A 27,949-nucleotide genomic window follows, 5' to 3' on the forward strand; every position below is an offset into this window, starting at 1 on the left:
TTAAATTTCAGAGAGAAAAAAAACAAACATTATCTTTCAAAATGACTACATCCTTAAAGACATTTTATTACAATATGAGTTGGGATATTTTATTACTTTATTGGGTTTTATCACAATTCTGATTGGTGAAATTAGTTGAAATATTTTAAATTAAATGCAAATTTTACTACATTTTCAGTCCATTATTATATTACTGGGTGCTACAGTCCCTCTCTGCTCAGTGTTACTCCAGTATAATGTACAAAATATGCAGCGGTTGATGCCTGTAGGCTATTTTTGTCAAAGGGAGGAAAAGTTGCTCACCTTTAATCTGAGGTGAACACAAGCATGAATTTACTTGTGCGCCAACACTGCAACCTAAACAAGTGTGATGTGAGAACTTAAAATCTGTAGTGAACAAACACTGAGATATAGAGGATGTTTAATTTAAAAAGATTTAGATTTCCATAGCTGTTCAATTCTCATTTCAGGCAAACATTAAAACGGCCTACATAGTAGTGTGTAGGTCCATCTAATGCGACTGAAACAGCTCTGAGATGTCTGGTAGTAGCAGATCTTTTGGGGTGGGACCTCCTTGTTCATCCCTCTGACGCTGGATTGGATTGAGATCTTTAGAAAATGACGCCTGGTCAACATCTTGAGCTCTTGGTCGTGTTCCTGGCGGAACAACATTGTGGCGGGTCACGTTGTCCTGCTGGGAGAAGCTGGGAATGCTTTTAATTGGCTGGTATATGTCAAGTCCACGAATGGCAGAACTCAAAGTTTCCTAGCAGAATACTGCAGTGTAACAAGATGATCAATGTTACTCACTTGGTTTTAAATTAACATGATTGATCTGTGTATATAATAAAATATCAGTCAGGGGCTCTAGACCTTTAATACTTCAAATACATCGTTGAATACTTGCTTTGGAAGTAAATGGAGTATTTTTTTTATGTTTTTTGCTCAGCGCCACAACTGTCTAAGATCCTCCAGGAACATTTAACAGTCATCACTCGTTTAATCTCCTCCGAAACGCTTAACAAGCACATCTCTGAGTGTGCTGAGCGTAGGAAGCACATTTCATGGTGTCATCTCTGGTCTGCCACTTCGTCTGCACCAACATTGTCTTTGGACGGGGGACTGAGGCCGGCTGGGGCCTCCTGCACGCCCAGCCAGACTCCTACTACTGCTGCTGCTGCTGCTGCTGCTGCTGCTGCCATGGCTGCATTTCAAAGGTACACTGAGAAAACCAAAGTGGATAGAGACAGGGAGAACCAGGGAGAAGCTGTTTTACATTATTCCAAGACATAATAGAGCCAATCTAAGTGCTCACACACACACAGGGGCTGAAACACAGAAAAGAGAGAGGGAGATCTACACCATCCCCACGTGTTTTTTTAAGGTTTTTTAGATTGGGAACATTCTCGGGATTTCCCTGAATATAGATTGCGTGGAAAAAAAAAAAGCTCCCGCTGGTTTCAGGTTCACATTCTCAGCGTTCTCAGCCATGTCTAGCAATTATAATAATGAACCCTGGAGGAGCAGTGGGACCCAGACACCCAGGGAAATTAGCATAATGTCCTGCATGCACGGGAGAGACAGCAGACTCATTTAAAGAGGGTTTTGGTATATAGTGTTTTTATGCGAAAATTGGCGATTGAACATAATGCCAGCGATGATGTACGCTTGATTTTTATACCAGGTTGTGAGTAGTTTAGCAGGAGCAGCAGCACAAAGCAGACTTTCCTTCCTTACATTATGCAATCAGCAGAGAGGAGTACAAACAAGAGTTTATGAGGAGACAAAACCACTCCATTCGAGCGAGTGCACAGCTGACAGCCCAATACAAACTGTTTACTTGACCTCTGCAAACGTTTCAGAGGAGCAGCTCAGGCGGGAAGTGATCCTCAGGGGTCTCATACCACTCACAGAGCTGTATATCTCTTCTTATGTTTCCGTCTCCACTAACAGGCCTGTGTGTGTGTGTGTGTGTGTGTGTGTGTGTGTGTGTGTGTGTGTGTGTGTGTGTGTGTGTGTGTGTGTGTGTGTGTGTGTGTGTGTGTGTGTGTGTGTGTGTGTGTGTGCATGCGTGCGTGTGTATGTTTGGAATCACTGCATCTTGATTTCTCATTTAGTTCTTTGGATAAACTCAAAAGCAATGAGCTCTAAAGTGTGGCCTCTCAACTGGAAGCCTTGACCTCCGTGAACCGCCGTTACCTGATGAGGACGATCATCTCGGAGCTCAGCAATGACTTTAATTCAGTCTGATTTTAAAGGACAACTCCCCACAACCACCCACCCACCTACTCACCCCCCTGCTTGAGATTCTTAACCCTGCGACAACAATAACTGTGTGCTTTGGCGCACTCTAGTGGTTTTTTTCTTTAATCTCGCCACAGGGACCAGGGTGAGAGGCCCACCTACTGTACATGCTGCTCCATTCAGGCTCCATGTAGCCAAACTTATTATGTTAGTGAGACTATGTGCTGCAGTTCCAACACCCCAGACTGCACACGAGCTTGTCCCCCGTATAAATGAAAGCCAGATATGAAAAGTTGTTCACCCTCGCAGAGAGGGGGCTGTAAAGACGACTTGTCTTTTGACCCGTAATAAAAGAAACGATCGACTGGCAGGCGAGCTGCATCCAGGCAGCAGCCCAGAACTCTGCAGACATGCTAGGTTGTAAGGCAGCCTGACATCCTGCACCAGAATCCATTCATCACCAGATTAAAGCATGCCTGTGTCTTCAGCTTGCTTTGGAAACATTCGATTCCATGAAACCATTTTGCTGCTAAGTGAAACACAACTCAAAGAAAGTGCACTTATGAAACCTTAAAATGCCTACATTTAATGACTTCTGCCAGTTCAGATTATGCAATCTGATACTGGCCACACCGCCTGACACACACACAGAAAAAAAGGAGGAATTACTGTGAAAATGTGAGTGTCAGGACCATGGAGAGCGACCAAACACACAAACAAAAGGCCTCTTTGTCCAGAGCCTTCGCTTCATGTCAGTGTTTCAAATTATGCACCATCTCAGCTGTCAGAAAATGGCAAACTGTTGCAGCACGACTGAGTGTACAGAACATAAGACAGGATAAACCTCCGCTCGGTGCCAAATATTCATGCAAAACAGGCCTTTTCCATAGGTTTCAGCCAGGCAATAAAATTTCAAAAATTTGGGCAGGGGCCCCATCTTCTCCTGAATCGGACCATGAAGCAGCTCTGTGTGCTCGTTGTGTCAGATGAAGGGCTGTTAAAACTTTATCAGGCGAGTGTTAATTGAGAACTAATGGACTGGTAATTCAGAGCAGTCACAATGATCCAGTTCACAGCTGACTGACTTACAGCTCTGGTGACATTTAGATCATGTTGGGTCTTTTTGGAAAATCCACCATATGACCACGGTCATGTGGGGATGCCAGGCTGGGGGGAAAAAACGGATGAAGGATGCCCGCCATCGTGTCTGGTTCTGCTTTAGACATTCATCCTCTCTGTCTCCAAGGATCATAACTCGTGTTAGAGGCAGGTTTTATGGTTTATGACTGGAAAATAAAATGCTGCGCGTTTCCTGCAGGCGAAGCGATGATTTACAACTATGAGTGATAAAGTGAGCGCCTGCCTGACAGTGCGGATGTGTGAGGGCTGCCGAGGATCCAGACATGTCCGACATGTGGATGAGTGTGGTCGTATAGCGAGTGTGGCCACCACAGTGCGGTTATATACGTTGGAACGGGGCAGAGAGGGAAAAGTTCTGGCTCACGAGTAGGTATCAATACCTGACATCATCATCTCACATAATTAGCACAGTGTCCACATCCTTCTCCAGTGACCGAGGATTATTTCATGTGGTTCGCAACTGGAACTGAAACCCTAACCAGTAAATCTAACCAAGAGCATAAATACCCCTGGGCTCTGCTGTCTGCAGACATGGTTACTCACTTCAGCGACTCGTCTCCAAAAACCCAATCAGATCTGTTTATTGTTATCTTCGGCCCGAATTCGAGGCCTGATTATTTAAATACACAGAAAAATGTCTTGATCACCTGGCTCCGAGCTCAAACAGTCCACACTTCAGGCCACGACAGGCCTGTCCCGTCCTCCTCCACCGTCTAAGACAGCAGCCGGCGAGTGCCAAGAATTCTCTCTGGTGAGGTCGTCAAGTCTTACGCTGAAACCGCAGGCGTGCGCCGGGCAGATCAATAATCCCCATCAAGCCTCACCACAAGTCAGTCAAACCTCGGAGGGCAGGCGAGCAGAGGAGGGTTGGGGGACCTGCTGGGAACCTGATACTCTCCGAGATGCTCCGAGTGGAAGAGACGAGGACTCGTCTTCAGCAGCCCTGTCTCCCTTTTTTAAACATGATCTCCTGTTACGACACCATGTTCCTGTGCTCTGATTAGACGCTTCCTTACTCGGGCCTGAAAGACCTCAGCTGTCACCTTCTAAACGGGTCGACGCTGGATGTCACATGTCAGTCATTAACCGGCACGAGGACAGTGAATGGAAGCAGGATTCCATTTACAAAAACAGGCTGAATCTCTGCTGCTTTTAAAGAATTATTTTTCATCTGCGTGTCCGGCCTAACTTCACTCTTGTATTATCATTATCATGAAATCAAAGAGCAAAGCATCTGTTTTTATAAACCTGTTGAACCAACTTAAGTTCATCCAACTTAAAAAGTAATATCAGTGCCACAAGTTGGATCAACTTAAATCATTTGATTCCTGTCAAATAAGCATTACTGCAACCTAATTTTAAGGAAAAGTCAACTTGAATTATCCAATTTCTTCAATTTAAGTGTTTGCTTTGCCCAAAAGTAAAATGTAAAACACAATTTTGCTATTAGATTTGTTGTTCTTTCCTTTTCTTTACTCTGTAAATCTACTATAAAAACACAGTAGTTCAGTTGCAACAGAAAAACGAAGAAATGTGGACGTCACAACATCAGATGCAGAAGAGCAGTGTCTTAAAGAACTGGTCTAAGTGAGATCTACTCACAGTGGGGAAAGTAAGTATTTGATACACCGCCCATTTTGCAAGTTTTCCCACTTACAAAGAATGGAGAGGTTTGTAGTTTTTATCGTAGGTAAACTTCAACTGTGAGAGACAGAATCTAAACCAAAAAAATCCAGAAAGTCACATGGTATGATTTTTAAATAATTAATTTGCATTTTATTGCATGAAATAAGTATTTGATCACCTATGAACCAGCAGGAATTCTGGCTCTCATAGACCTGTTAGTTTGTCTTTAAGAAGGCCCCCCTATTCTCCACTCATTACCTCTATTAAATGCGCCTGTTTGAACTCGTTACCTGTATAAAAGACACCTGTCCACACGCTCAGTCAATCAGACTCCAACCTCTCCATCATGGATGAGACCAAAGAGCTGTCTAAGGACATTCAGGGACCAAACTGTAGACCTGCACAAGGCTGGGATGAGTTGCAGGACAATAGGAAAGCAGCTTGATGAGAAGACAACAACTGTTGCCGCAGTTATTAGAAAATGGAAGAAACTAAAGACGACTGTCAGTCTCCCTCAGTCTGGGGCTCCATGCAAGAGCTTGCCTTGTGGAGTATCAATGATCATGAGAAAGGTGAGGGATCAGCCCAGAACTAGACTGGAGGACCTGGTCAATGACCTGAAGAGAGCTGGGACCGCAGTTTCAAAGGTTACCAACAGTAACACAGTGTTCCATCATGGATTAAAGGTCCCTTGCTCCAGCCAGCTCATGTCCAGGCTCGTCTGAAGTTTGCCAGTGATCACCTCGATGATCCAGAGGAGGGATGGGAGAAGATCATGTGGACAGATGAGACCGTAATAGAACCTTTTGGTAGAAACTCCACTTGCCAGGTTTGGAGCTGAAACTCCATATTGCCCAGCGACAGCCCTGAAACCTGAAAAATCTGGAGCAGATTTGTATGGAGGAGTGGCCCAAAACCTGGTCAAGAACTACAGGAGACATCTGACCTCTGTAAGTGTAAATAACGGTTCATTTTTCTGCTGTATCAAATACTTATTTCATGCAAAGTAATTATTTAACAATCATAGCATGTGATTTCCTGGATTTTTTTGCTTAGATTCTGTCTCTCACAGTTGAAGTTTACCAACAATAAAAACAACAGACCTTTGTAAGTGGGAAAAGTTGCAAAATCAGCGGTGTATCAAGTACTTATTTTCCCCGCTGTAAATCATTTCCCTCCTCCCAAATGAACAGTTTGTGTTGCTGCAACTTAATTTTTTAGCTAAATCAACTTGAAGTTTCCAATTCCAACTCAAGTATTTGCTTCACCCAAACAAAAAATGTAAACTGAATTTTGTAATTAGATTTGCTGCTCTTTCCTGCTCTTTACAGTAAAATTGTGGTTAAGTTGCAGCAGAAAATGAAGAAATGTGGCCGTCATCAGATGTACAACCCTAGAAGAGCAGTAACTTAAATCACAGCTTTAAGTTAGATCTACTTAAATAATTTCACTCCTCTCTAATGAACAGTTTGCGTTGCTCCAACTTAATTTTATGGAATTTCAACTTCAGTTTCTCCAATTTAAATATTTGCTTCACCAAAAAATAAAATGTAAAACATGATTTTGTCAATAGATTTGCTCTTTTTTCATTTTCTTTATTCTGAAAACCTACGACAAATTTCCACACAAGTTGGTCATTAGATGTGCTGTTCTTTCCTTGCTTTTACTCTGTAATCGTACTGAAAGACAACAGTAGTTGAGTCAGAGCAAACTAGGAACTAAGAAATGTGGACATCACGACATCAGAACCTAATTTTGAAACTTTCACTGGAACTAGAACACCAATTTAAAGGAACAAGCTGTAATTTCAAGTTGACAGAAGAAAGCAGAAAGATAAATTAGATTCATTCGAAACACTGCTTTACTTCAACTACAGCTCAGATACACTTAATTAACTAAAAACATTTACTCAAATACTGTGCTTAAGTACAATTTTGAGGTAAATGACTTGAGTATTTCGATTTAATACTACTTTATGCTTCCACTCCATTTTAGAAAGAAAAATGTCACTTCATACTCCACTACATTCATCCAACAGCTTTTTAGATTAAGATTTCACACATAATGGATAGTAAAACCAGCTTTTCAAATACAGCACATTGTTTCCAACCTTTTTGGCTTCTTCCAAAAAAGCAGTGTGCAGTCTGACTCACATTTCAGATGTCAATGAGTTGCTAACAGCTCCACCGAAAAGTGATTTTTCCCTCTAAGCTTCTCACATGGCCTCACTTCAATAAATGCTCCAGTGATCCAAGATCTCACCAAGAAATCAAGATTAGAGAAGAACTGAAAACAGATTTGCGCATCAGAACATATTAACTCGTCAATCATGCTCGGAGCCCTCGGATTTATCTGCTGTCTCTGCATATAAAACTGGATTTAAATTAGTTCAAACTAGTTCCACCTGGAGTTACATGCTGCTGACATACTTACACTTCACTATTAATAATCTAATGATGGCAGATATAATAATATATCAATCAGAGGCCCCAAACGAGAACTTTTACTTTCATATTTTCACTACATTTTGCTGCTTATACTCACTGAAGTATGACTGATCCTTGCAATAGGGTATTTTTACATTTCTGCTTCACTACTTTTGCTTAAGGATCTGAATTCTTCTTTCATCACTGAAGGTCATTTAACAAAAGTCACCACTGTTCTGCTCTGAGGGCATTTCCACCCAACTGGATAAAAATATTCAGTGTTTTGCAGACTAAATGAAGACGTCCTTTAATCTATTTGCAAGTGATGACTTGGATGGGCCAAAAATGACGTAAGAAAAATATTTATTCACCAAGGAGATTCTGGTCGCCACCTTTGTCTGCGAAATATGAAGAAGTAGCAGGTCAAAAATGTACAGAAATGGGGGTTTTGTGCATATTTTAGACCATATTTTCATTCAGAAGGGTTGCATAAGGATGCATAACTCTCAAAGAAGTCTAAATTGTTTCAGATAATACAACAAATGAAGCCCTTTCCTTGACTGCTGCAGCTTTAAAACATGCGTACTGCAGCCTTTCTGCTGAAAAAGACAGGAGACGGGGGAAACTAAACTTCACCTCAGGCTGAAACATATACAGTATGTCTTTCTCTCGCGGGTGCAATATCTACGGTGAGCAGCGGCTAAACTCCACTTGTTCTTTCGGAGGCCTGTGTGGCAGTATTTCTTAAACTATGGGTCTGGCCTTTAATTGGATCACAGGTCTGTTTCTGGTGGGTCCACACACGTCAAACGCACCAGTTTGTTTTAATCAGCTCGGGTCTCAAAGCGAGACTCAATTTACACAATTTATGCCCGAGCTGAGAAGGTTTACTAAAGCCGGCTATAAAAGTTGGCTGTGTGTGAGTCGCTGTCAGCCTATACGGACGGACGGTGGCCGAGCCAAGGCCAGCGACTGGTGGATCCACTGGGAGTGTAGGAGCAGATTAATGTGGCGTGCCAGGCCCCACGACCAGACGTGTTTGACGCTAATGCTCCACTGTATATTATCCAGCTTGCAGAAATGTTGGATGTGAGCGATGGGATCCAAGGACAGGGGATGTTTAGGTACTAATTACCAAACAGCAAGGCACAAGTCTCGCTCCATATTTCCTTACTCCTGTGGAAACACTAGGCAGGCTCCATTTATTTTCTTTGACTGTTGTTTCTGGCAAGGCCGCGTCTCAGTAAACACCGCTCGCCCACCATTGTAAATCCGACAGGCGCAGATCTTTCAAGTTAGACTCCTTTGAGGAAAAATGGAGACAGATCGGATGGCGGCGCTTGGGTTTTCCGTCTTAATGAGAGAGTGGAGAAGAAGGATGGCGTTTGATCCCTGGCATGGAAGCCTCTATTTAAGCCTGTCAACGGTCATCACTCTCCCTCTCTTTCTGCTTCGTTCTCTGCTATGGATGAAGAAACAAACCTGCACCACTGGATTTGATCGGTTCAGTCTAACCCCGTTTTTAAATCCAGGCAGGAACCTTTTTGCCCAGATGATACCTGCAAGCATCAGTGTTGATTGATCACCTCACTGGTAAAGAAAAAAGAAAAAAAGAGCAGAAGCAGATCTGTGAAAATATTATTTTATTTGTAGAGCTTCGCAGTGTGCAAGCCTCTCAGTCATCATGCTCCAGTTTCATATCACGTTTGTCCAAAACCACACAAGAGTCTTATGGTTCTTCAAGGAAGTCTCGCTGTAGCTGCAGCCTGACAACAAGCCAAAGACGATAAGCCCCAAGACAAATTTCCATCCTCCTCCTTCCTCCTCCTGTGTGGACAATGAAACTTTTGAACTTTAACTTTTTAGGATGTCGATTCGGAAATGTCTTTCTGATGAAGGGGCTGGAGGGCAGGGCTCCTGACCATCGTGGCAGACCTGGCCCTGGAAGACGCTTTTCATCGCGGCGCTAATGGCTCAAGCTAATCAGGCCTGATTGGGGCTGCTGAATAAATACTCTCTCCATTTATAATATCATGTGTAACTCAAGACAAAATCAATACCGTCGACCGAACACTAATAGCCAGAGGCAAAACAAATGTCTCGGCTCTGGCTGCGATACATTTTTTCAGAATGAGTCCATCAGTGACATTGGTGTGGATTTCTAATGCTTTCAAATTAAAGGCACATAATTGAAGATTTTTTCTTTATCAGGTTACAGATTCATGCATGCAAGCGATTCAGGACTGAGCTTTGTTCCAAGCTAAATTTTGTTCTTTTAACTAAAATTTTTTAAACTTAAAATCAAGCTTTCAGAAGCTGGTGTGAATGTAGAGGGATCAGTATATAATTGAGGGACTTTTGAAGTCCATGGGATATATCTTGCATACATTTTTCTTAAAAGGTTAAAAAAAAATGTTTTTTTTATGTTCATGTCTTTACAAATTCCAGAAATATTTATTATGAAAACAATCACTTATTAATAAAAAACTGACTAGATATCACTAAAATGTCAACTAAATAACCGTCTCAATTTAATAACAACCACCTTCTAATTAGCTAAACAATAATAAATTGAGCTGATTCAGAAATAGTTCTGATTGTGTTCTTTTTATTAAGTTGAGATAATCATGACAGATATTTCTTTTTTGGCAATATATCAAATTTTAGATGGAAAATAACTAATTGTATCTGTGTCCCAGAAATCACTTTCCACTAAGTTCCCCATTACAAAAACACCTCTCAAGGAAGTGTGTTAATTCCAGATCACATGACCTGCTCCACATGATGTCACTTCCTCCTGAAGAAAAGACTGGCCAGACTCCAAGACTTTCTGACTTATTTAATATAAAGTAGTCAACAGGTTTACTACAATATCTTTAGAAATAACTTTCAATTTCAATTTTACTCAACTGTATATATAATATTTAGAAGAATCTTTCTGTAAAAATGCCATGTGGTGTTTGGTTATATGCAGCCATGTTGATTTTAGACCTGAAAACAGCAAAAATGTCAACTATGATACCTGTCAGCTATGTTACAAAAAGTCCCACAATTATATATTGACCCAGAGACACATGGAAGCTCGAGGAAACAAAAAAAAAAAAAAAAAAACTACAGCAACACCCACAGGAATGAGTGACGACGGGATTGAAACTGCAGATTGGAACAGTCACATTCAGCGAACAATTAGCATCAATCATCGGTCACAGATGAATCAAGGTGTCTCCGCAGGAGCCAGAGCTTGATAATAAACACTGGAGTCAGACTAGACTTCTGTGGGCTCGGGAATAAATAAAGCGAACGACCTTGACATCAGCAGCTAGTAAAATGTTTGGCCGTGCGCTGGAGGACGTATGAAAGAGAGCTTTGTGTTATGAGGAATAAATACAGACAGACACAATCATGTTTGAGCGAAAAAAGAGTTATGTCAGAAGTTTCACAGCAGCAAAATTCGAGCCCCCGCTTTTTGAACTGCGACTCAAGTTAAATGTGTTTGATTTATCTCCTGCTCCACTGCTGTTTTGCAATGTCTGCTTGTGTGATTGAAATACCATATGCACAGTGAAAATTTCAGAAATCCATCAAGTCTGGAGCTGCAAAGCACCATGAGCTGCTCTACAACACAGACATCTGACCTGTGTACCATAACAGACTAAAAAATCTCAGGTTTCTGTAAATGAAACTGAAGGAGACTCAAAGGGACACATGGAGGGTGTCGTTTGGGATGTTGGTTTTTTTGGACATGTTGTGTGTTGCTAGTTTATTTTGTAGCAGCTCGGATCAGCTGGCGGTTACTTGGCCAGCCTCCTCGCCACGTCTTTGTAGGCGGTCTCGATCTCAGAGTCGGCGGCGCAGGTGTTGGTGAACTCGTCTCGGGTGTAGGCGTTCTTCAGATACCGCCACACCCCCGTCATGTCGGAGGGGATGTCATAGTTTCGGTACTTCTTAGCAACGACCTAGAAGAGAAGGAAAAGCTGTAACTATGTGAAGCAGACCTCATCACCCAGCCTTTATCATCATCATTCTGTTTCCAGGAGGTCATTTTTGGATGAGAAGCTGCAAAATTTACCTTCGTGTAACCTGCCTTACCTCAAAACTCCCACATTTACTGCTTTTTCAGCTCATAAATGTAGGAATAACTGACTTTCAACAATGCCCCTGGGTCTCTTCTGTGCTGAATAGTAACACTGAAAGTCTAAGTTAAACCTGCAGGATGGAATTTTTGTCGCCCCCTTCTGGCAGTGAGAGGAATTACACAAATACTACACCAATACACATCAATTGCTTTCTTTTTGCACATTTCACAGTGTTTAAATTACAGATATTTCTTTTTTGGCAATATATCACATTTTATATGGAAAATAACAAATTGTATCTGTGTGTGAGAAATAACTTTCACCTAAGTTCTCCATTACAAAAACATCTCTCAAGGAAGTGTGTTAATTCCAGATCACATGACCTGCTCCACATGATGTCATTTCCTCCTGAAGAAAAGCCTGGCCAGACTCCAAGGCTTTCTGAGTTATTTAATATAAAGTAGTCAACAGGTTTACTACAATATCTTTATAAATAAATTTCAATTTCAATTTTACTCAATTGTATATATAATATTTAGAAGAATCTTTCTGTAAAAATACCATGTGGTGTTTGGTTATAGGCGGCCATGTTGATTTTAGACCTGAAAACAGCAAAAGTGTCAACTATGATACCTGTGAACTATGTTACAAGAAGTCACACAGTTAAATATTGACCCTCTTACTGTCTATTGACTTGCATTTGCATTGTTTTAAAATAATTTTATCCTTCTTTACATGTTCTACTTGCATTGCTTATCAGATTCCTCGTGTGAAAACTTGCTGAGCAACAAAACTGATTCTGACTGTGAAAATGAATATTTTTTTGTTCCTTATATTGATATTTTCTTCCTTCTTTACCTTGACTATGTGCAGTTTGGGCAGCAGGTTGCAGTCTGCCAGCGTGAGCTCGTTGCCGTCCAGGAAGCCTCGGCTGGAGCCCTTCTCCTCCTCCATGCTGTCGGCATCGATCTCATCCGTCAGGGGGCTGTTCAGGTAATCATCCAGCTTCTTCAGAGCTCTGGTCAAACCCTTCTCCAGAACTACACATAACATACAAGCATAGACACTGTTAATGAAGGTCAAAGTGACACAGCTTGTGCAGCCTCACCAGGTGGCAGCAGAGCAAACTGTCAGAGTGAAGCCCTCAAACGCTGGACTCTGCTACGACCTAGTGGAGGACTGAAATAATGCCCGTGATGTATTTTCTCATCTTGTTCTGCTGTGTGAGTGGCCCACCGGCGTTGGCTTCTGGTTTGGTGTTCTTGATGTAGGCTGAGAACTTGGCGAAGATGTCGTTTCCAGCTGTATTGGACTCCCTCTGCTTGGCGGCTAGTTTGGGATACCTGAGCAGACGGAGGCAGGAGACGCAGTCAGAACCTAAACATCTGGATGGCATTAACACCTGGACTGGAACTCAGCTTCAGACTTTAAGCATGTTACACACCAAGTTGGCCGCTCGCCCCTTAAGCTCTCTCACACTAAAAACTTTACAGGCAATAAAAGAAAGATTTAGTTAATCTGACGTTTTTCTCTGCGAGCGCTCTCACATGCCGGCTCTCATGTTTTTTTGGAATGTCAGCGACAAAAAAAACTCTCCTGACTTTGCTAAAATCATGCAGAAAACGATGGCGGTTATTAAAAAATCTTTGCATGCAGATACTTTAAGTTGTTGTTTTTAAGAAAGAAATGTGCAAAAGTACCTGAAGCACACATGCACTTACATGTATAAATTCACAAAAGATTTACAGTCGCCATAAACAATAAATAGTTATATCAGTCAGTCTTCATCAAACACAGCACTCTTTTACTGGACTAAAGTGTTTCCTGTTTCTTTCAACTATGTTGCTGGAGTGAAATAAATCCAGCCAAAAGCAGGATGCGTGTAGTCGGCGGTATAATCCGATACTGCACTCTCAGTGTTGTAAAACTTTCTGGCTGAATTACTTTGGGGGGCTGAGCGTTTCCTCCAGAAACTCCTCAATCTTGTTGATATCTGTCTTGACCTCTCCGTTGAAGGTCAGGAAGGGAGGGTGTGTTCCTGGAGCCAGGTTGTGCAGATCTGCAGGTTTTCTGTAGAGAACAGAGACAGCAGAACGTCATGAAGAACAAATTCCGCTGTGTTTTTTTATGCAGGTTTGCATTTCTGCTTCCTGACCTCTTGAGGTCGACGGTCGTGACGTTGAACACGACTCCTTTGAGCCAGAGGATCATGAAGAGACGCTGAGAGAAGGGACAGTTGCCGATGCTTTCTCCATCGCTGCCGGCCTGCACGCAAAGTGACAGAAAGTAAGTCTGATCAGTGCTTTTTGACATAACATGAAACTATAGTTTATATAAGCATACAGCGGATGAATAAAATACCAGAAAAAGGGCGACTGTAGCAGTAACAATGGTTGAAAACAGCACATTAGAGGGAGATGATAACCCAGTGGCAGTCTGAGCAAATGTTACGGTCCTTGGTGTGTGTATGTGAGTAGGTAGGGTAGGTTGTGTTGTTTGTTTCCGTTTTCTCCCTTGTTCTCACAGGTTACGCCTGGTGGGAGGGGCCAGGTGCACCTGTGGCTCCTGACAATCAGTGGAGATGGTAAAAAGCTGAGCCAACCTGATCAGCGTGGCCAGCGGGCCAGATCAGCGGCTAGCATGCTGTGTTGGTGTCGCGTTCTGCTAAAAGCCAAAAGTGTGTGGTTGATTTAACCCCTAAAAACTCATGTCTTTATATAAAAATTACATATTAAAAAGTTTTTCCCATGGAAATAATGCTCTCCGGCCCTTAAAATGACTTTAATTTACTCCTCCAATGTTACTTCTTCTTGAATGTGAAAATCTCTGGAGCTGGAGAACAACAGCTCACCCACACAATGGCAAGTTGTGTAGACATTAGAGTAATTCAGTCATGTGTTTGACCCACAAACTAACTCTGAGGAAGAAGAATGACACAGAAAGTCCCAAACTGCAAGTTTCTTTCATTGTTTCCTAGGTAGGTAGGTTTGTTACATATGAAACCATGAAAGTCTAAATTCGTGTTTTTTAGACTAATATCGGTGCACTGCAGATACACTGACTGTTTATTTTGCTCATGATCTGTGTTCTAACATGTAGAAAACACCATATGTTCATATTAACAAGCTACGAAAACAACAATTTGATCGTCACCGGAGGGGGTCTTTAAAATTCAAACTATTTCTCAAAGTGCACTCGTATTTATTTATTGCAATGCTGCAGGACAGCAGTATACTGTGCAGGTGTTCTTTATATGTAATACTCTATTTGTGTCTCCAGGACAAAGTACCCAGATGCTTCTCATTCTGCATGGAGGACCTTGAACTCTGAGGTTAAGGAGCGATTAAAAGTCTTGTTCCAGGTCAAAGTGTCAGAGTTAAAGGACCTATTTGCTGCCTTCTTCACAGGCACTAATGCTGTGAAAATCAAGTATGTGACACTTTTCCTTCACAAGGTCGCAACCTTGCTGCTAACAATTAAATACATATTTGTATTAAGGGGCTGTTATCATGACTGCTATCTTGCCAACTGTGGAACATGGTTGTTTAAAGAGGAGTCAAGGGTTTTACTGAGCGTGTGAACTACACAGGAGCTTTCACAGTGTATTTTTGGACTTTTTCATAGTCAGAAATGACAGATAGGACATTTAAAAAGCAGACTACTGCAATTAGCAAGAATATGAATAATAAGAATAAGAAAAGATATGAAAGGTAGCTGATGCCTGCTTTTAGCACCACACTGGATGAGGTTTAAGCTTCTGTTTTCTTTTAATAATATTAATAATAACTTTATTTTTATAGCACCCTTAAGAACAGTGTTAACGAAGTGCTTTGACAGTCAAAACATGCAACACAGACAAACAAAATACAGGAGACAAGTCAAAGCAGTCAATTAAAATAAACAGCAAAAATGATAATAAATTAAATGAATAATTAGCTACATTAGCAATCATAACAGCAAGCGAATTAGACAGTTTAAAAATTAAAGAATAAGATTAAGGGGTTAAAATTAGAAATTAAAAATCAAACAAGAGACGACATCACACCAAAGGAACACGCAGCTAAAAGTAAAATAAACAAGAGAGAACATCTAAAATAAACAGGACACAATATAAAATAAAACACTAAAACTAAATACAGATAAAAGTAAACTTCACATAAAAGCAAGTCTGGAAAGGTGGGTTTTAAGAAGTGATTTAATAGAAGTTACTGACTCTGCAAACCTTATCTCCTGCCCTTGAGCTTTTTCCACATCTTTAAGTTTCAGTGAGTGATGGCAATAATAGCATGCGTATTGGTGTTTTTAATAAAGTGAATCTGTCGCTGTCATGCATGAATCATACATCAATCATGCTCTCAGTGTTTTAGAGATCTCCCCCAAAATTTCACAAACTGCCTTTAAAGTCCACACGGTTGTTTTACTGTCAAAATTTAAACATAGAAATGTGTCACCTTTAAATGCAAATTTATGATGAAGACAGAATCTGCAATCACACACCTGCCTGCAAAAGAATAGTATAATAATCTAGTAGAATTAGTAAAACTGTAAATTCTCCATGGCAAGTACAAGTGCTCCACTAAAAACTCAGCTAAGTAAAAGTATGCTTTTTTATTTAGAAAAATATCAGCTATGTCAACTTTTGTCTCAACTTGAAGCTCCATCAAGGTGGAGGCCTAGTTGACAATATAGCCAAGCAAAGACAGAAATAAAACAAAGATGTAGGCATATAATAGTGGAGAGAGTCCGGAAATGTGGAGAAAGACAGCAGGCTACTAAAACAGTAAAGTTTAAGTAACATTTTACTGTTGCAGCCGGTCAAGGTGGAACTGATGTGACTAAAATAGATGCAGCGTTTGTTATGTTTTATTTCTGTTACCTCAGTTGTATTCGACCTGCAGCTGAGAATTTTTAGAACAGGTTCAGTAACATTGATGTCACTGGGATGTTATTTACTTTTTACAGTTTTGAATATTGATTTGATCTCACTCTAGTCTGGTCTCAGACAGATAAAGAGTCTCTTATCTACTGACCTGATTTTAACCTTACAGCTGTGAAGCAGCCGCTGATTGAATTAGTTTTTTCTGGTGGAAAGTTTTATTTAATAATCCCAAAAATGTGGCTTAAGGTTGGAGCTGTATAATATGCAATAATAATAACAACAAAATAACATAACATTGAGATTATTTTGGCAGATATTGCAATATGTGTTCCCTTCCTTTCCATTGGGGCAAATATAAAAGCATGGTTTATAGGCCGAACACCTCCGTAGCTCCACAGTCCTTCATTTATAATGGTATGTTGTAGCATATTTTACTTTTAGCAAAAAAATTAAGTCACTCCTGTGATTTGGATATTGCACTTGGCCCCTTTTGGTAATATTTCGATTAATTAATGTGAGGGATTTTTGTACAAGCTTACCAGGTTTTGTTTGTAAACTCTGCTAAGCAACAAACATCTGAAGCTGTGTTGCATAAAAGCAAAGTAAAAAGCACAGTATTTGCCTTATTTTGAGTTAGAAGCGTAAATTAGCATGAAATAAAAATGTTAAAGTAAATGCTAAAGCACAGTTGCTCAAATTTGTTTCTTAAATAGTGCATTTGAATAAATGTGCATCACTTCTTATGCTAAACTGTGTCTATGAAGCTTCATGTATGAAAAAGAAGCACCACAGTCATGCTAAAAAAAACTTTTGCTCGCTTTGCAATCATCCAAACTGTTCTGAAAAGGCTAGAGCATGAAAACAAACAAATACGACCCATATGTTTACATTCTTAGAGAAATGCTACATAGAGTCACTTCTTCCCCGTCACACACTTGCATACATGCAGTGATATCATGTGTCGGCATGTTTGGAGGCACAGCGGAGCTCCAACAGCGACACCTGATCCACCGGTTCAGCTGAATTATACATGGTGGTTCCATCATCTGGTTCAGTGGCCACTGGGGCACCGAGTGCAGGACCTGACCTGCAGGCTGCAGTCAGTCACGCCGAGCAACACAACACACAGCAAAGTGAGGGCAGTGACCTCGTGGCCAACGGGGTGAGATCTGACACACAGAATCAGCCTCCCCTGGAAATTAGTCTCTGAAACTTGAAAGAAAAACAGCGCATGAACTTCATTGTGTGCAATTTCTCTCATTAAATTATGGTCCTGAGGTGATTAATATAACATCAACTTGAAAGTAGCTCCAGAAATCACTACACAAGACCAGATACAACACTGGAAACATTTTGCCGTTGGCTATGTGTGTCTATTTCACCACAGCTCCGAGCAAAGACCAGAAAAAAGAGAGAGAGCTGTCGGTCTGAAAGTAGCTGAGCCGACTGTATGTCCACCAGCCATTGATGCCCTCAGTGCTGTCTGTGTGCACGTGACGCTTCTGTTGCTGCATTGTTGTGGCCCGGCTCGGTTGTACGGCGGTAACACAATACACAGGTCCGCAGATAATAGCCAATCAACATCTAGAACACGGAGGACAAAAGCTGTCACACACAACTGGACGTGTAGACAGTTTATAGAGCTGCTGAGTGATGCGATGAGGCAAAGTTACTTCATATGATCCATCACATACTGTAAATCCTACACTATAGCTGGGTTCTGGTGTCCTTGGCTGGATGAATTTTTAAAATTTTCCTGCAAAAGTATTCATTGAAATTGCAATATTGGGCTGTTAAATCTATCAAGTCACACTTTGCTCCAAAAGAAAATCTAATTTCTTGCCTCAGATTGAAAATTTAAGCTGCTGTTTCAATTTCAGCATACCTTTTCCCCTCTTTTTTCACATTTTTATGCATTTATGGTACTTGGTTTTTTGATCTTGATGTGCAAAACTTGTACAGTGCCCCTTTTTTTCACTATGTAAAGACTCAAGAAGTGTCTTTATCCTGAGATTTATAACTGGAGCACTGACAGATATTGCCACAGTATGTAATTATGATGTTTTCCTGCAATTGTTTCACTTCTGCAATGTAGTTAAAAGTAAAATCAGCTATGATTCAGGCTTGTAGACCACAGAATGCTTCAATATCCTCCAGTGTTTCTTCTATGTGGAGCTCTTGTCTGGAATTGCAGGTTTCTTCTCTGTCCATCTAGGTCACATCTCAGATGGCAGAAAAAACTAATATTAGCATTGCAGCTACTATGGAAACCATTCTGTCTTGCTCTTTCTGTATATATAAGTTTGTGCATCAAACTGTCCAAAAGTAACTTTAGTTTCTTTAAGATCAACATTTACTGAAAGAAGAGCAGCTTCGGGCCTTTAAAACATTAGTAAGTTGACGTATTTTGCTTTCTAGTGTTAATAGTTTCATGCACCAAAGCAAAACCAGAGCGTAAATATCAAAGCTTGAAGGCGATGATTGTGTTGTCAGCGAACATTAAGTTGCTGACTTGTTTCCTTGGAGGTGTCTGTATGAAGCCACACCAGCTAACTGAGTCAGTGCATCCAAAGAGCGCATCAGCTTTGCTTCCACCTCACCTGCCTCAGGTACATTCATGCGGCTCTAACATTGCTCGGGGGAGCTGAAGTGCATCTTGTTATCGAGAACAAAACACATGCGCTGAAGGTGGCTCTTTGAAGACATCTCTTTTATCAGCTGTGCTTCATTTAATGTGCATCTCGTCATCAGTGAATACAGCAGGGATGAAAGAGAGTGAATAAAAATCCAGTTCTTTCATTTTCAACAGAATTATCCCGACATGCACGGCTAAATACAATCGAAAAGCAGCCAATTACATAATGCAACCCTTCCTGTAGAAAAGCTGAATTAATGTCGCCACCACTGAGCCTGACTCGAGCTTCCCACCTTCAACAAGCAGCTTCAGTATCACTGTCACAGAAATCCCAGGTCAAGGTAGAGCACAGCGCCGCTGTAACTCTACCTCCACTATTGGATTACACAAGCTTTCCATAACACACGCTGATGCTCGGCTGAAAATTCTGCTCATATATTGTCCCCATTAAGACTGTAGAAAACACTGCAACTCAGAGTTCTGTCTCTTTCTTACCTTTACAAAAAGCTCAATATCAGGGTCTCTGTCTTGACCGTTTGTGGACATGACGTCACCTCAAAAATGTTTTTCTGTTTTTTAACTTGAGTCCTTTTTTATTCCTGGAGGTCTACATCCTCCAGAAAAACAAAACCAAAACAAAGAAAAAAAAGAGGATTATCCTCTCTCCAGTGGGACTGATAGCTCACTTTCAGCTCCCAATTCAGGATTTTCACCACAGCTTGCTCCTCTAAAGTTAGTTTTCTCCGTCGTTTCTATCCCCCAAGTGAGGCTGAGAGTTGGTCCAGGTGGTGGTTGGAGCCCTGAGCTCTGATTTGGACACAGATGGAGAGCAGAGCCAGCTCTCACTGACACAAAGTGTAAAACAGGTGTCAGTTCATACCAGGGGGAGGAGCCCCATCTCTCTCTTCCCACCGCTGCAACCAAACCTCCACTGAAACACATCACTTCCAGCACTGACACTCTTATCTGACCCAAATCTCACAGTTTTATTTTGCATTATTGCTCACAATTGCATGAAGTCGATTAGAACAAGTGAAATTATAAAAAAGAGGCCTTTTCAGAATACACAAACTGTCAAAAATAGCATCATATCCCATATCACTGCCAAAAAATATGAGATATGTGTGCCACTTTTAGGTTCTGTGTCTGTCAGTTTTTGAGTAGCAGAGCAGCAGGATTCATATTTAATTCATGTGCACATGTGTTTGACTCTGGCAGGTTATATTTGATCACTAGCAGCAGACCTGAGTAAGATTCCTCTGTGAATTATTGATGCTTGGCTTTGGTTTTAAGGCAGGAATTAGCATCTATTTCCAAAGAGAGGTTATGTAGGACAACAAATAAAAGCAGGTACATTCTGCAAACACTCACAGCAAAGAAACTGGCTTGTTAAAAACTATACTGAGAGACTAAGAAAAAATAGACTCATCATCTGAAAGTCAAATGGACACATAAAAAGAGACATATATGGGGTTGGAGCGAATTTTTTAAACACATTCTATTTATAGAGCAGCTCCCTCTTCTGGCTGACAAATCAACATGCAGCAATTACCAGCCGCTGTGGAAGAAGAAGGTGTTCATTATCGGTGTTTATGATGGGAAATGTTGAGCAGTCTCTGAACATGTTATTTTAGGGGTTTGGTGAGTTTATTCGTGAAGTTGAAAACTCTACAGTACCCACAGAATGAAAACAATACCCAGTAATGAGCCGAGCACAAAAGTCTTCTCAGCTTCAGATCTCATTCAACAGTTTCCAAACATGGCTAAAAATGGAATCATTAAGCAGAAAAGCAGAACTGGTTTTGAAAAAGCTTCATGTTTTAGAATCTTTCCCAACAGGCCTCAGAATAAAGTATATTTAAAGTCTGAAGACAACTGCTTAAAACTTCGGGAGATAATCTGATTTGCTTTTGTTGCAAGAGGCAGTGTGGTAGATCGGTTGGTATTGTCGCTTTACAGGAAAAAGGTTCTGGATTTGAACCTCAGCTTCCTTCCACAGTCCAAAGACATGCACAGTAAGCTAAGTGGTGAATCTAAATTGGCTGTAGTTGTGAATGTCTGTCTCTTTTTGTCAGCGCTTTGGTAAACTTGTAAACTGTATCCCACCTCTCGCCAAGGGTCAACTGGAACAGACTTGAACTAATCGTGACTGTCGGGTATAACTGATGGACGGATACATGTTTTCTTGTTCAGATTCAGATGAGAAAATCGACACAACCGTCATATCTGTTGGGTAAATATATGTTTGCAGCAGCGGACAAGAGGCTTAGACTGGAAACAGGGAGTGTAGCTCATCAAATGCTTTTTTTATAGTTACATAATTTGCTACTGTTGGGAACTATTTCCATCACCAGACTATTATCCATAGTGTGAAAATCCCCCATAAATTGGTTAAGAGATTTCTAACACAGATAAGACATGTTCTTTAGTGACCTGACAGGAGAATGTTGTGCAGAAACACAACCAGACCATCGACTTTATGTAAAACATGGACACAGCTACAATGACACCAGTTTGGATCCATGTCTCTTACCATACTGGTTCTTTAAAACCAGAAATGACAAGTGACACGTGGATTGACAACTCAATGACTTTATGAATTACTGTATACGAGGTAATACAAATTCACCATCCCACCCACCACCCTTAAGTTTCCTGAAGAGCCGTTGTGCCACCTCAGCAGTGCCTGAATCTTCCTCTTAACTCACTGCAAATACAAAACTGAGCAAAGAGACCAATATGATTTTCTGTACCAGGGTGTAGACGTGTTTATTTCTGCTGTAAATTTGTGCATTTTAACACAGGGATCTATGAGGATTGACTTGAATTTTGGAGCCAGGCTCAAGTGGTCATTGAAGAAACTGTTCTTCCATGTTGGTTTTATTTTTCAGCCTAAGAGGTTGCCACTTACATACACTGTGCACCCATATGATGAACTTCCAATCAAAATGCAGCTACTGTTTTTGTCTATTCTACTCTAAATATAATTTACAAACAGAACATCATGCTGTATTAAAGGGGATGTTAAACTAGTGATTGAGACCATAAATTAATTTAGAAAATGTGTACTAAGGTAACAAATCAAATCAGAAGTAGAATCTTTCTCATTGACTTCTATGCAATCAGACTTTTTTGCAACCCAGCTAGTCGCCCTCTTCTGGCTGTTAGAGAAGAATGCAAGTCAAAAGCATTTCAGCTCGGCTTCACTCTTCAGATTCAGAGGCTACGTCCATCTTTAATATACAGTCTGTACACAGGCTAACCAGAATAAATGGTTCCTTGTTTTCAGCCTTCATACTATGTAGTTGCTGATTGTTGCCTTACATTTAGCTAACAAACACAAGAGTTGCATCATTTTTATCCTCTAACTCTGGGCAAAACAGCAAAAACATATTTATCCCAGTATACTGAGCTTTTCCTTCATTGGTTTGTCAATATTTGATGATAATAAAACCCATTCAGGGCTTCTCTGACAAGGCCTTGGTTTTGTGTCCCTTTATGACAAAAGGAAGCTCAAATCACTGACTTGTTGGGCTAATCATTCACTATCAACATCAAACAGTAACAGAAATCTGTATCTTTCCGGAGCCAAGGTGAAGGGGGTTGTTTGAACTCTCATGTGTTGACACACAGTCACCAAATGTGTTAACCAAACAGACTTATGAGCATTATCTAACTTTTTAGGTCCTGACATGAACCACCAGAGGAAATGATCCTTCTGAATATGACTAAATGGACGTCTGGTCTTCCTGAGTGAGTGCTGGAAGAGTTATCTTGAACACAGCTTCTCATAGAGTGTTTGGTGATAACAGTGATAGACTATTCTGTAGCAGTTTGCTTTAGTCCAGAGAGCCAAGGAGGAGTCGAGGAAGCCTTCAGAACAAAAAGATGATTCCCAAACCCTCCTCCCAGGTTTTATAGCACAGCTCAGTTTGGTTTATGGCACCGTTGAAGATTAAACAGTTGGGAAATCCACCCATGAGTTGGATTCACTCAGATAGAGGGTAGGGTGGTATGTTGGGAGGGGGTCAAGGATGTTGTCACTTCCACTGTGAACTATGGTTGATGATTATCATATTTGTGGTTAAACTACACGACTTAGATCAACTCTAAAATCCCACCTATGTTCATCAAGATCATCAAGACAATGGACGATACTGCAAAACACAGCCTCATAATGATATGTATTCACAGCTTTTAGTTCTATTTATTTATGTAGCATAAATTCACAACATAAGCTATTCAGTTCACAGAGTCATTTCAACAGCTTACAATATTATATTATCGAGACAAACACAACAATTCCCATTAAGCAGCACTTGGCATCAATGGGCAGAAACCTCCATCAGAACCAGGCACAGGGAAGGTGGATGTCTGCCACAACCAGTTAGGGTTAGGGGTGAGTAGAGGTGCGATGATTAATACATTAGATACTATTAAATTTATCACTAACTATTCTGATAATCACTTCTTTGGTTTGTGTGTTTTTGTCACAGAAAAAAGCCCACATCCTCTGGTTCCAGTATCTAAATTGTGGTTTCTTTCTGCCCCTGTAACAATAAACTGAAAGTGTGTAGTTGATGGACAGAACAAGACATTTGTTATTTTGGGCTTTTGGAAACACTGATTGACATTTTCACTATTTTCTGACATTTCAAAGACCAAACAACTAATTACTTAATTGAAAAAAACAGCCCACAGATTAATTGACAATTAAAAAACACTGATACATAGCTGAGTTGATTCAAAACAGTCTGTTTAATGTTTGCTTTTAGTATATTGACCTGCTAAAGATGGATTCTGTTCAGCTGATTGACACATTAGTTAAATCTGTTGCCATTAGCTGCTTTGTTTGCCATGTTTTCTTGTTTCTGATCACTTTCTGAGGTTATTTTAGGGGACCAGCAGTGTCATGGAGGCCTTTCATAGTGTTGTCAAGGTATTGGTGGTTTCAATCAACCTCAGTGGAGCAAACCAAGTGTACCGAGGAGAAAGGGGGGGTTAACAATGAGTTGTTCTGTTTGGTTTATTGTTTGTGCATTTCAAGTTGGATTAATTAGCTTGAGTGGAAAGTTAGTGTTTATATGCTGTTTGGGAGATTTGTGCTGAGGTAACTTTAAATCACTGAGCATAATGTAGATATTAATTGCAGTCTTTGTTGTAGACTCCACCTCTTCCTGTTTGGTAATGGTAAAGAATGAAGCCTTCATATCCTGGTTGATTTCAGTGTTTCCTGGTTTTGGTTGTGTATAGGGGGAACCTTTCAGTCAGTGTTGCGTAAGTGTAAGTGTACCTGTTTTACACTTCAGAATTCAGTAAAAGACAAAGTTTTGCTGGAATTTGGATGCTGTTTTTCATTCTGCTGGTTGTATGCTGCTGGTGCCACTAAGTAAGGGACATGCCATAGTTAAAACCTTACACACTGATCGACATTGTTCACCTTTTCTGACATGTTATAGACCACACAGCTAATCAACTGATCAAGAAAATAGCAGAAAGATTAATCAATAATACTAAAGAGTACAGAAATGATGTTGTGTTGATGAAACTATCTTCTTAGAAATGCACATTTGTGAATTTTTGCAAACTAATGCTATTTCTGGAGCTCATTCCTGTCCCTGTGTCCATTATAGGATGGATATTTACCTGTATAGCGAAGATTCAGAGAGGAAATATGCAGCGAGGGAGAAGAATATGACATGCAACACAAATCTCCAGCTGGAATCAAACCAGGAAGCCATTTGGCTACCAACAAGCTCCATGGGAAGGCCTGGAAGATCTCCTCATCCAGGTGAGATTACAACAATCACTTGGCTTGTTTGCATCAGTGTTGCTTGAATACTTCCATTTTTAAATAGCCGAGGCCTTGTCTGACACTATACAAAGATATGACAGCTTTAAAGTCTGTCCATTAAACCATCTCTATGTTTGAAGATTACGTACATATTTTGAAGTTTTCTTCCATGAAAATAATCCATTCCCACCTTGGAATGATTTAGATGTATTGTAATTCTCCACTGTGGCTTCCTCTAGAATTTCAAGTCTTCAGCACACCAGCTCACCTAAGACTCTGTTCAAAAAACTCGTCTGTATATAAAAATTCCCCAAATTTGGAAGTTTTGCCTAAAGAAAATAATCCACTCCTGTCTTAACATGGCTTGAATGTACTCGTATGTTGCTTTTCTTGAATGTGCAGATCTACTGAGTTTTTGAAGCTTGAGCTCAGCTGCAACTCTGCTCAAACGCTGTAAAACTACTCTGTGCTCCACAATGATAAGTTACAATATTGGGGTAATTTCAGCCATACTTGATGGAACTAAAAATCAATTTTAAAGAAGAATAAAGGTACAGGAAGTTCCACACGGCACAGTGACAGGATTTGCTCTTTAAGTATGAAAGAAGAAGTCTGAATCTGTGTTTATGAGACAGCCATTAGTAAACTGCAGCTTCAAGGTGGAAATGCTCACTCATGATGTCTTATAGCATTTAAAAAACAGCATATGGCTGTTTTAACAAGGTAGAAAATGTTGATTTCCATTGCAGAACTCATCATTTAGATCAGATTGTTTGCACATGGTTTGTCTGTATGTAGTTTGATTGTCTACCTCGATTTTTAAAAAGCAATGTCCTTGTCAATACTATACAAGGACATGCCAGTTTTAAGATTTGCAAAAATCTACATGCCATTACCTAACTGGGCTCCTTGAATCAAACCCAATCAGCAAAGTGACCCGTGCATGAGCTGATAGTACAAACCACCGACCGGCTATCACCCAAAAGCAGCAAAACACACACATGGATTTACACAGGCATGGAGTTCACCCCTGGTTTCAATGGCTGTACAGTAAATGGGTTAATTATTACATCAGAAGGCCTCCAGATTAAAGTGACAGCCGAGGATTCAGGAGGAATGTTTCCTCGACATTTCTGAAATCAGAATATTTAACATATTTGGAATTTACTTGTGCACAAGACGAACCCTTATAATTTGTTAGGCTTCAGCAGTGAAGCATGTGTGTAATTAAGCTGACAACACTGTCACCTTTAGCTTCATAATTCAGGGTTGGTGCTGCTTCACGTTATCTTATGCAATCATTGTATCAAGATAATCGTATAAGATAATTATGTACGATTATGGTAACATGACCTCAGAAATTAATGGGGCGACTTGTCATGTTTTTAGCCTTGGCCCTGGCGACAAAGTTTTCTGAATCTGCCTTCTAAAAACTGGCACCATCAGAAATCAGACAAACTGAAGGACAGAAACACATACTTTGATGGCCATATATGCACTAATGTGTAATCTAAAAGCCAGATATCAGGTTTATTGCAGTTGACACCATTTACAGCCTAAATGCACAGGAGCTGTGGCATGATGCTGTTTTATTGTAACATTAGCTCCTCATTATTCATCTATATGGCAGTCATTGGGTGGATGCAATCAGTATTATTATCCACAAATACAGAACATGGTAGTTAAATTAAATGAGAATTAATGGTCTTTCATCATGAACAAGACATTTTGAACAGATGATTTTTGGCGACTTTTGCCAAAATGCACCAGTTCTTCAAATAATAAAAGTGAAAACTCAGCTTATTTAATTTTCTGCCTCATTCTGAAGCCGGAAACTGAAGCAATGTGACTGCTGAAGTTTTGCATTTTGGAGTTCCTTGTCTTACCTTGACGAACAGGGCGACTTCAGGCTGGCTTGGGTCAGCCGGCGCAGCGCCGCTCTCATCCAGACTGACATTCTCCAGAGTTTTGAGGCTGTAGTCCACGGTCTCCACCGGCTTCGGCTCGATTGCAGTGTAGGTGTAGGCCATCAGCAGCCCATCCTCGGCGTTATCCTCCTCCTGGATCCTCTGCTGGATGGGCGCGTCGTCGCACGGGTCTCCGGGGGAATCCGAGGAGGACGAGGAGCGCCTGGATCCGCCGTGCGCCTCGACGCTCACCTCCTGCTCAGTCACCTCCTCCACCACCACAGTCTGCTGCTCCTCCACTGTCACCTCTGCTTTTACTTCTTCATCTTTACCCTCCTCGTCGTCGCTGGAAGAAGAGGAGCTGTGTTTGTCCTCGTCCCTGATGGCCATGTAGTCCGGGGAGCTGCGGTCTGGCTCCGCGGAGACGTGGACCTGTACCTGGCTGTACAGCGGCTCACCTGCGCTCTCGTCTTTGGGCTCCGGATCGGGGCTGTCAGCTGCTTCACGGCGCTCTTCTTGCGCATTTTCTATATCTATTGTGTCATAGATGTGGTCCATGTTGGCTGATTTATTTATTTATTTTTTGGAGGTCAGACTCTGGTGGTAAATGTGCTGGACAGATGGAAGTCGTGGCGCACAGTCCGCCTGCCTCCGACTGACTGAGAGTCCGGGCAAATTCCAGCGATAACTCGTAAAAGACCTTTGATCCAGCAAAGTTAACAAATGAGTAATGCAGCAACGGACGCATGAGCCTTGAAGGACATGGAGGTAGATCAGGTACTTCCCTAAAGGTCAGAACAGAGCAGGAAAACACGGAAAAGCTTCCGTTTTTTTGATATTTGATCCACTGTAGGAAAGAAATGTTAAGAAACTCAAAAACAAAACTAAAAAAGTTGGTCAGTTCAACTTAATTTAAGTCAGATTTTTGAGTTTGTTCAACTTTTTTCCACTCCTGTGACTGACAACTTGAAGCAATTGTCAGAATTTAGAATTTTCATTTCGGTGAACATAGTTTAGTTTATGTTTGGAGTTTCTTTTGACCTTTAAAACAGAAATCCTGACCTGTCTGATTTTTTTCTGCACGTGAGGAAAGTGAAGTCACAAATGGCATCGACAAACTGGAAGCTTGAATAGTCCCTTCTTTGTTAACCCTAGAACTGCAATGAATAAATTAATTGATTAGTTATCAACTATTAAATTACCTGATCTTTTTGATAATTAT

At 40.8% G+C, this 27,949-nt stretch overlaps 1 protein-coding gene across 2 annotated transcripts; it reads right to left on the reverse strand.

Annotated features, from left to right (window-relative positions):
- Positions 1–9,064: 9,064 nt before the first annotated feature.
- clic5b (chloride intracellular channel 5b) lies at positions 9,065–27,394 on the reverse strand. Of its 2 annotated transcripts, none has more exons than XM_023277728.3 (6): positions 26,707–27,394; positions 13,668–13,777; positions 13,457–13,582; positions 12,749–12,855; positions 12,371–12,552; positions 9,065–11,392 (listed from the first exon to the last, which is right to left on the reverse strand). In XM_023277728.3, exons 1-6 carry the CDS (start codon positions 27,283–27,285, stop codon positions 11,228–11,230), a joined length of 1,269 nt encoding a protein of 422 aa, XP_023133496.2. In that variant the 5' UTR covers positions 27,286–27,394; the 3' UTR covers positions 9,065–11,227. The 2 variants fall into 2 exon arrangements, with proteins under 2 accessions (XP_023133496.2, XP_035807506.1); XM_035951613.2 differs by lacking the exon at positions 26,707–27,394 and adding an exon at positions 19,522–19,806.
- Positions 27,395–27,949: the final 555 nt, after the last annotated feature.

The sequence above is a fragment of the Amphiprion ocellaris genome, chromosome 12, assembly GCF_022539595.1.
Source record: "Amphiprion ocellaris isolate individual 3 ecotype Okinawa chromosome 12, ASM2253959v1, whole genome shotgun sequence".
NCBI lineage: Eukaryota > Metazoa > Chordata > Actinopteri > Pomacentridae > Amphiprion > Amphiprion ocellaris.

Excerpts from the sequence above, each read along its gene's own strand:
- clic5b (XM_023277728.3), bottom strand. The coding sequence starts at position 27,285 with ATGGACCACATCTATGACACAATAGATATAGAAAATGCGCAAGAAGAG. Across the intron at positions 12,856-13,456 it reads GAAACGCTCAGCCCCCCAAA|GTATCCCAAACTAGCCGCCA; the intron begins GTAATTCAGCCA and ends CCGTCTGCTCAG. Across the intron at positions 12,553-12,748 it reads CAAACCAGAAGCCAACGCCG|TTCTGGAGAAGGGTTTGACC; the intron begins GTGGGCCACTCA and ends TGTTATGTGTAG.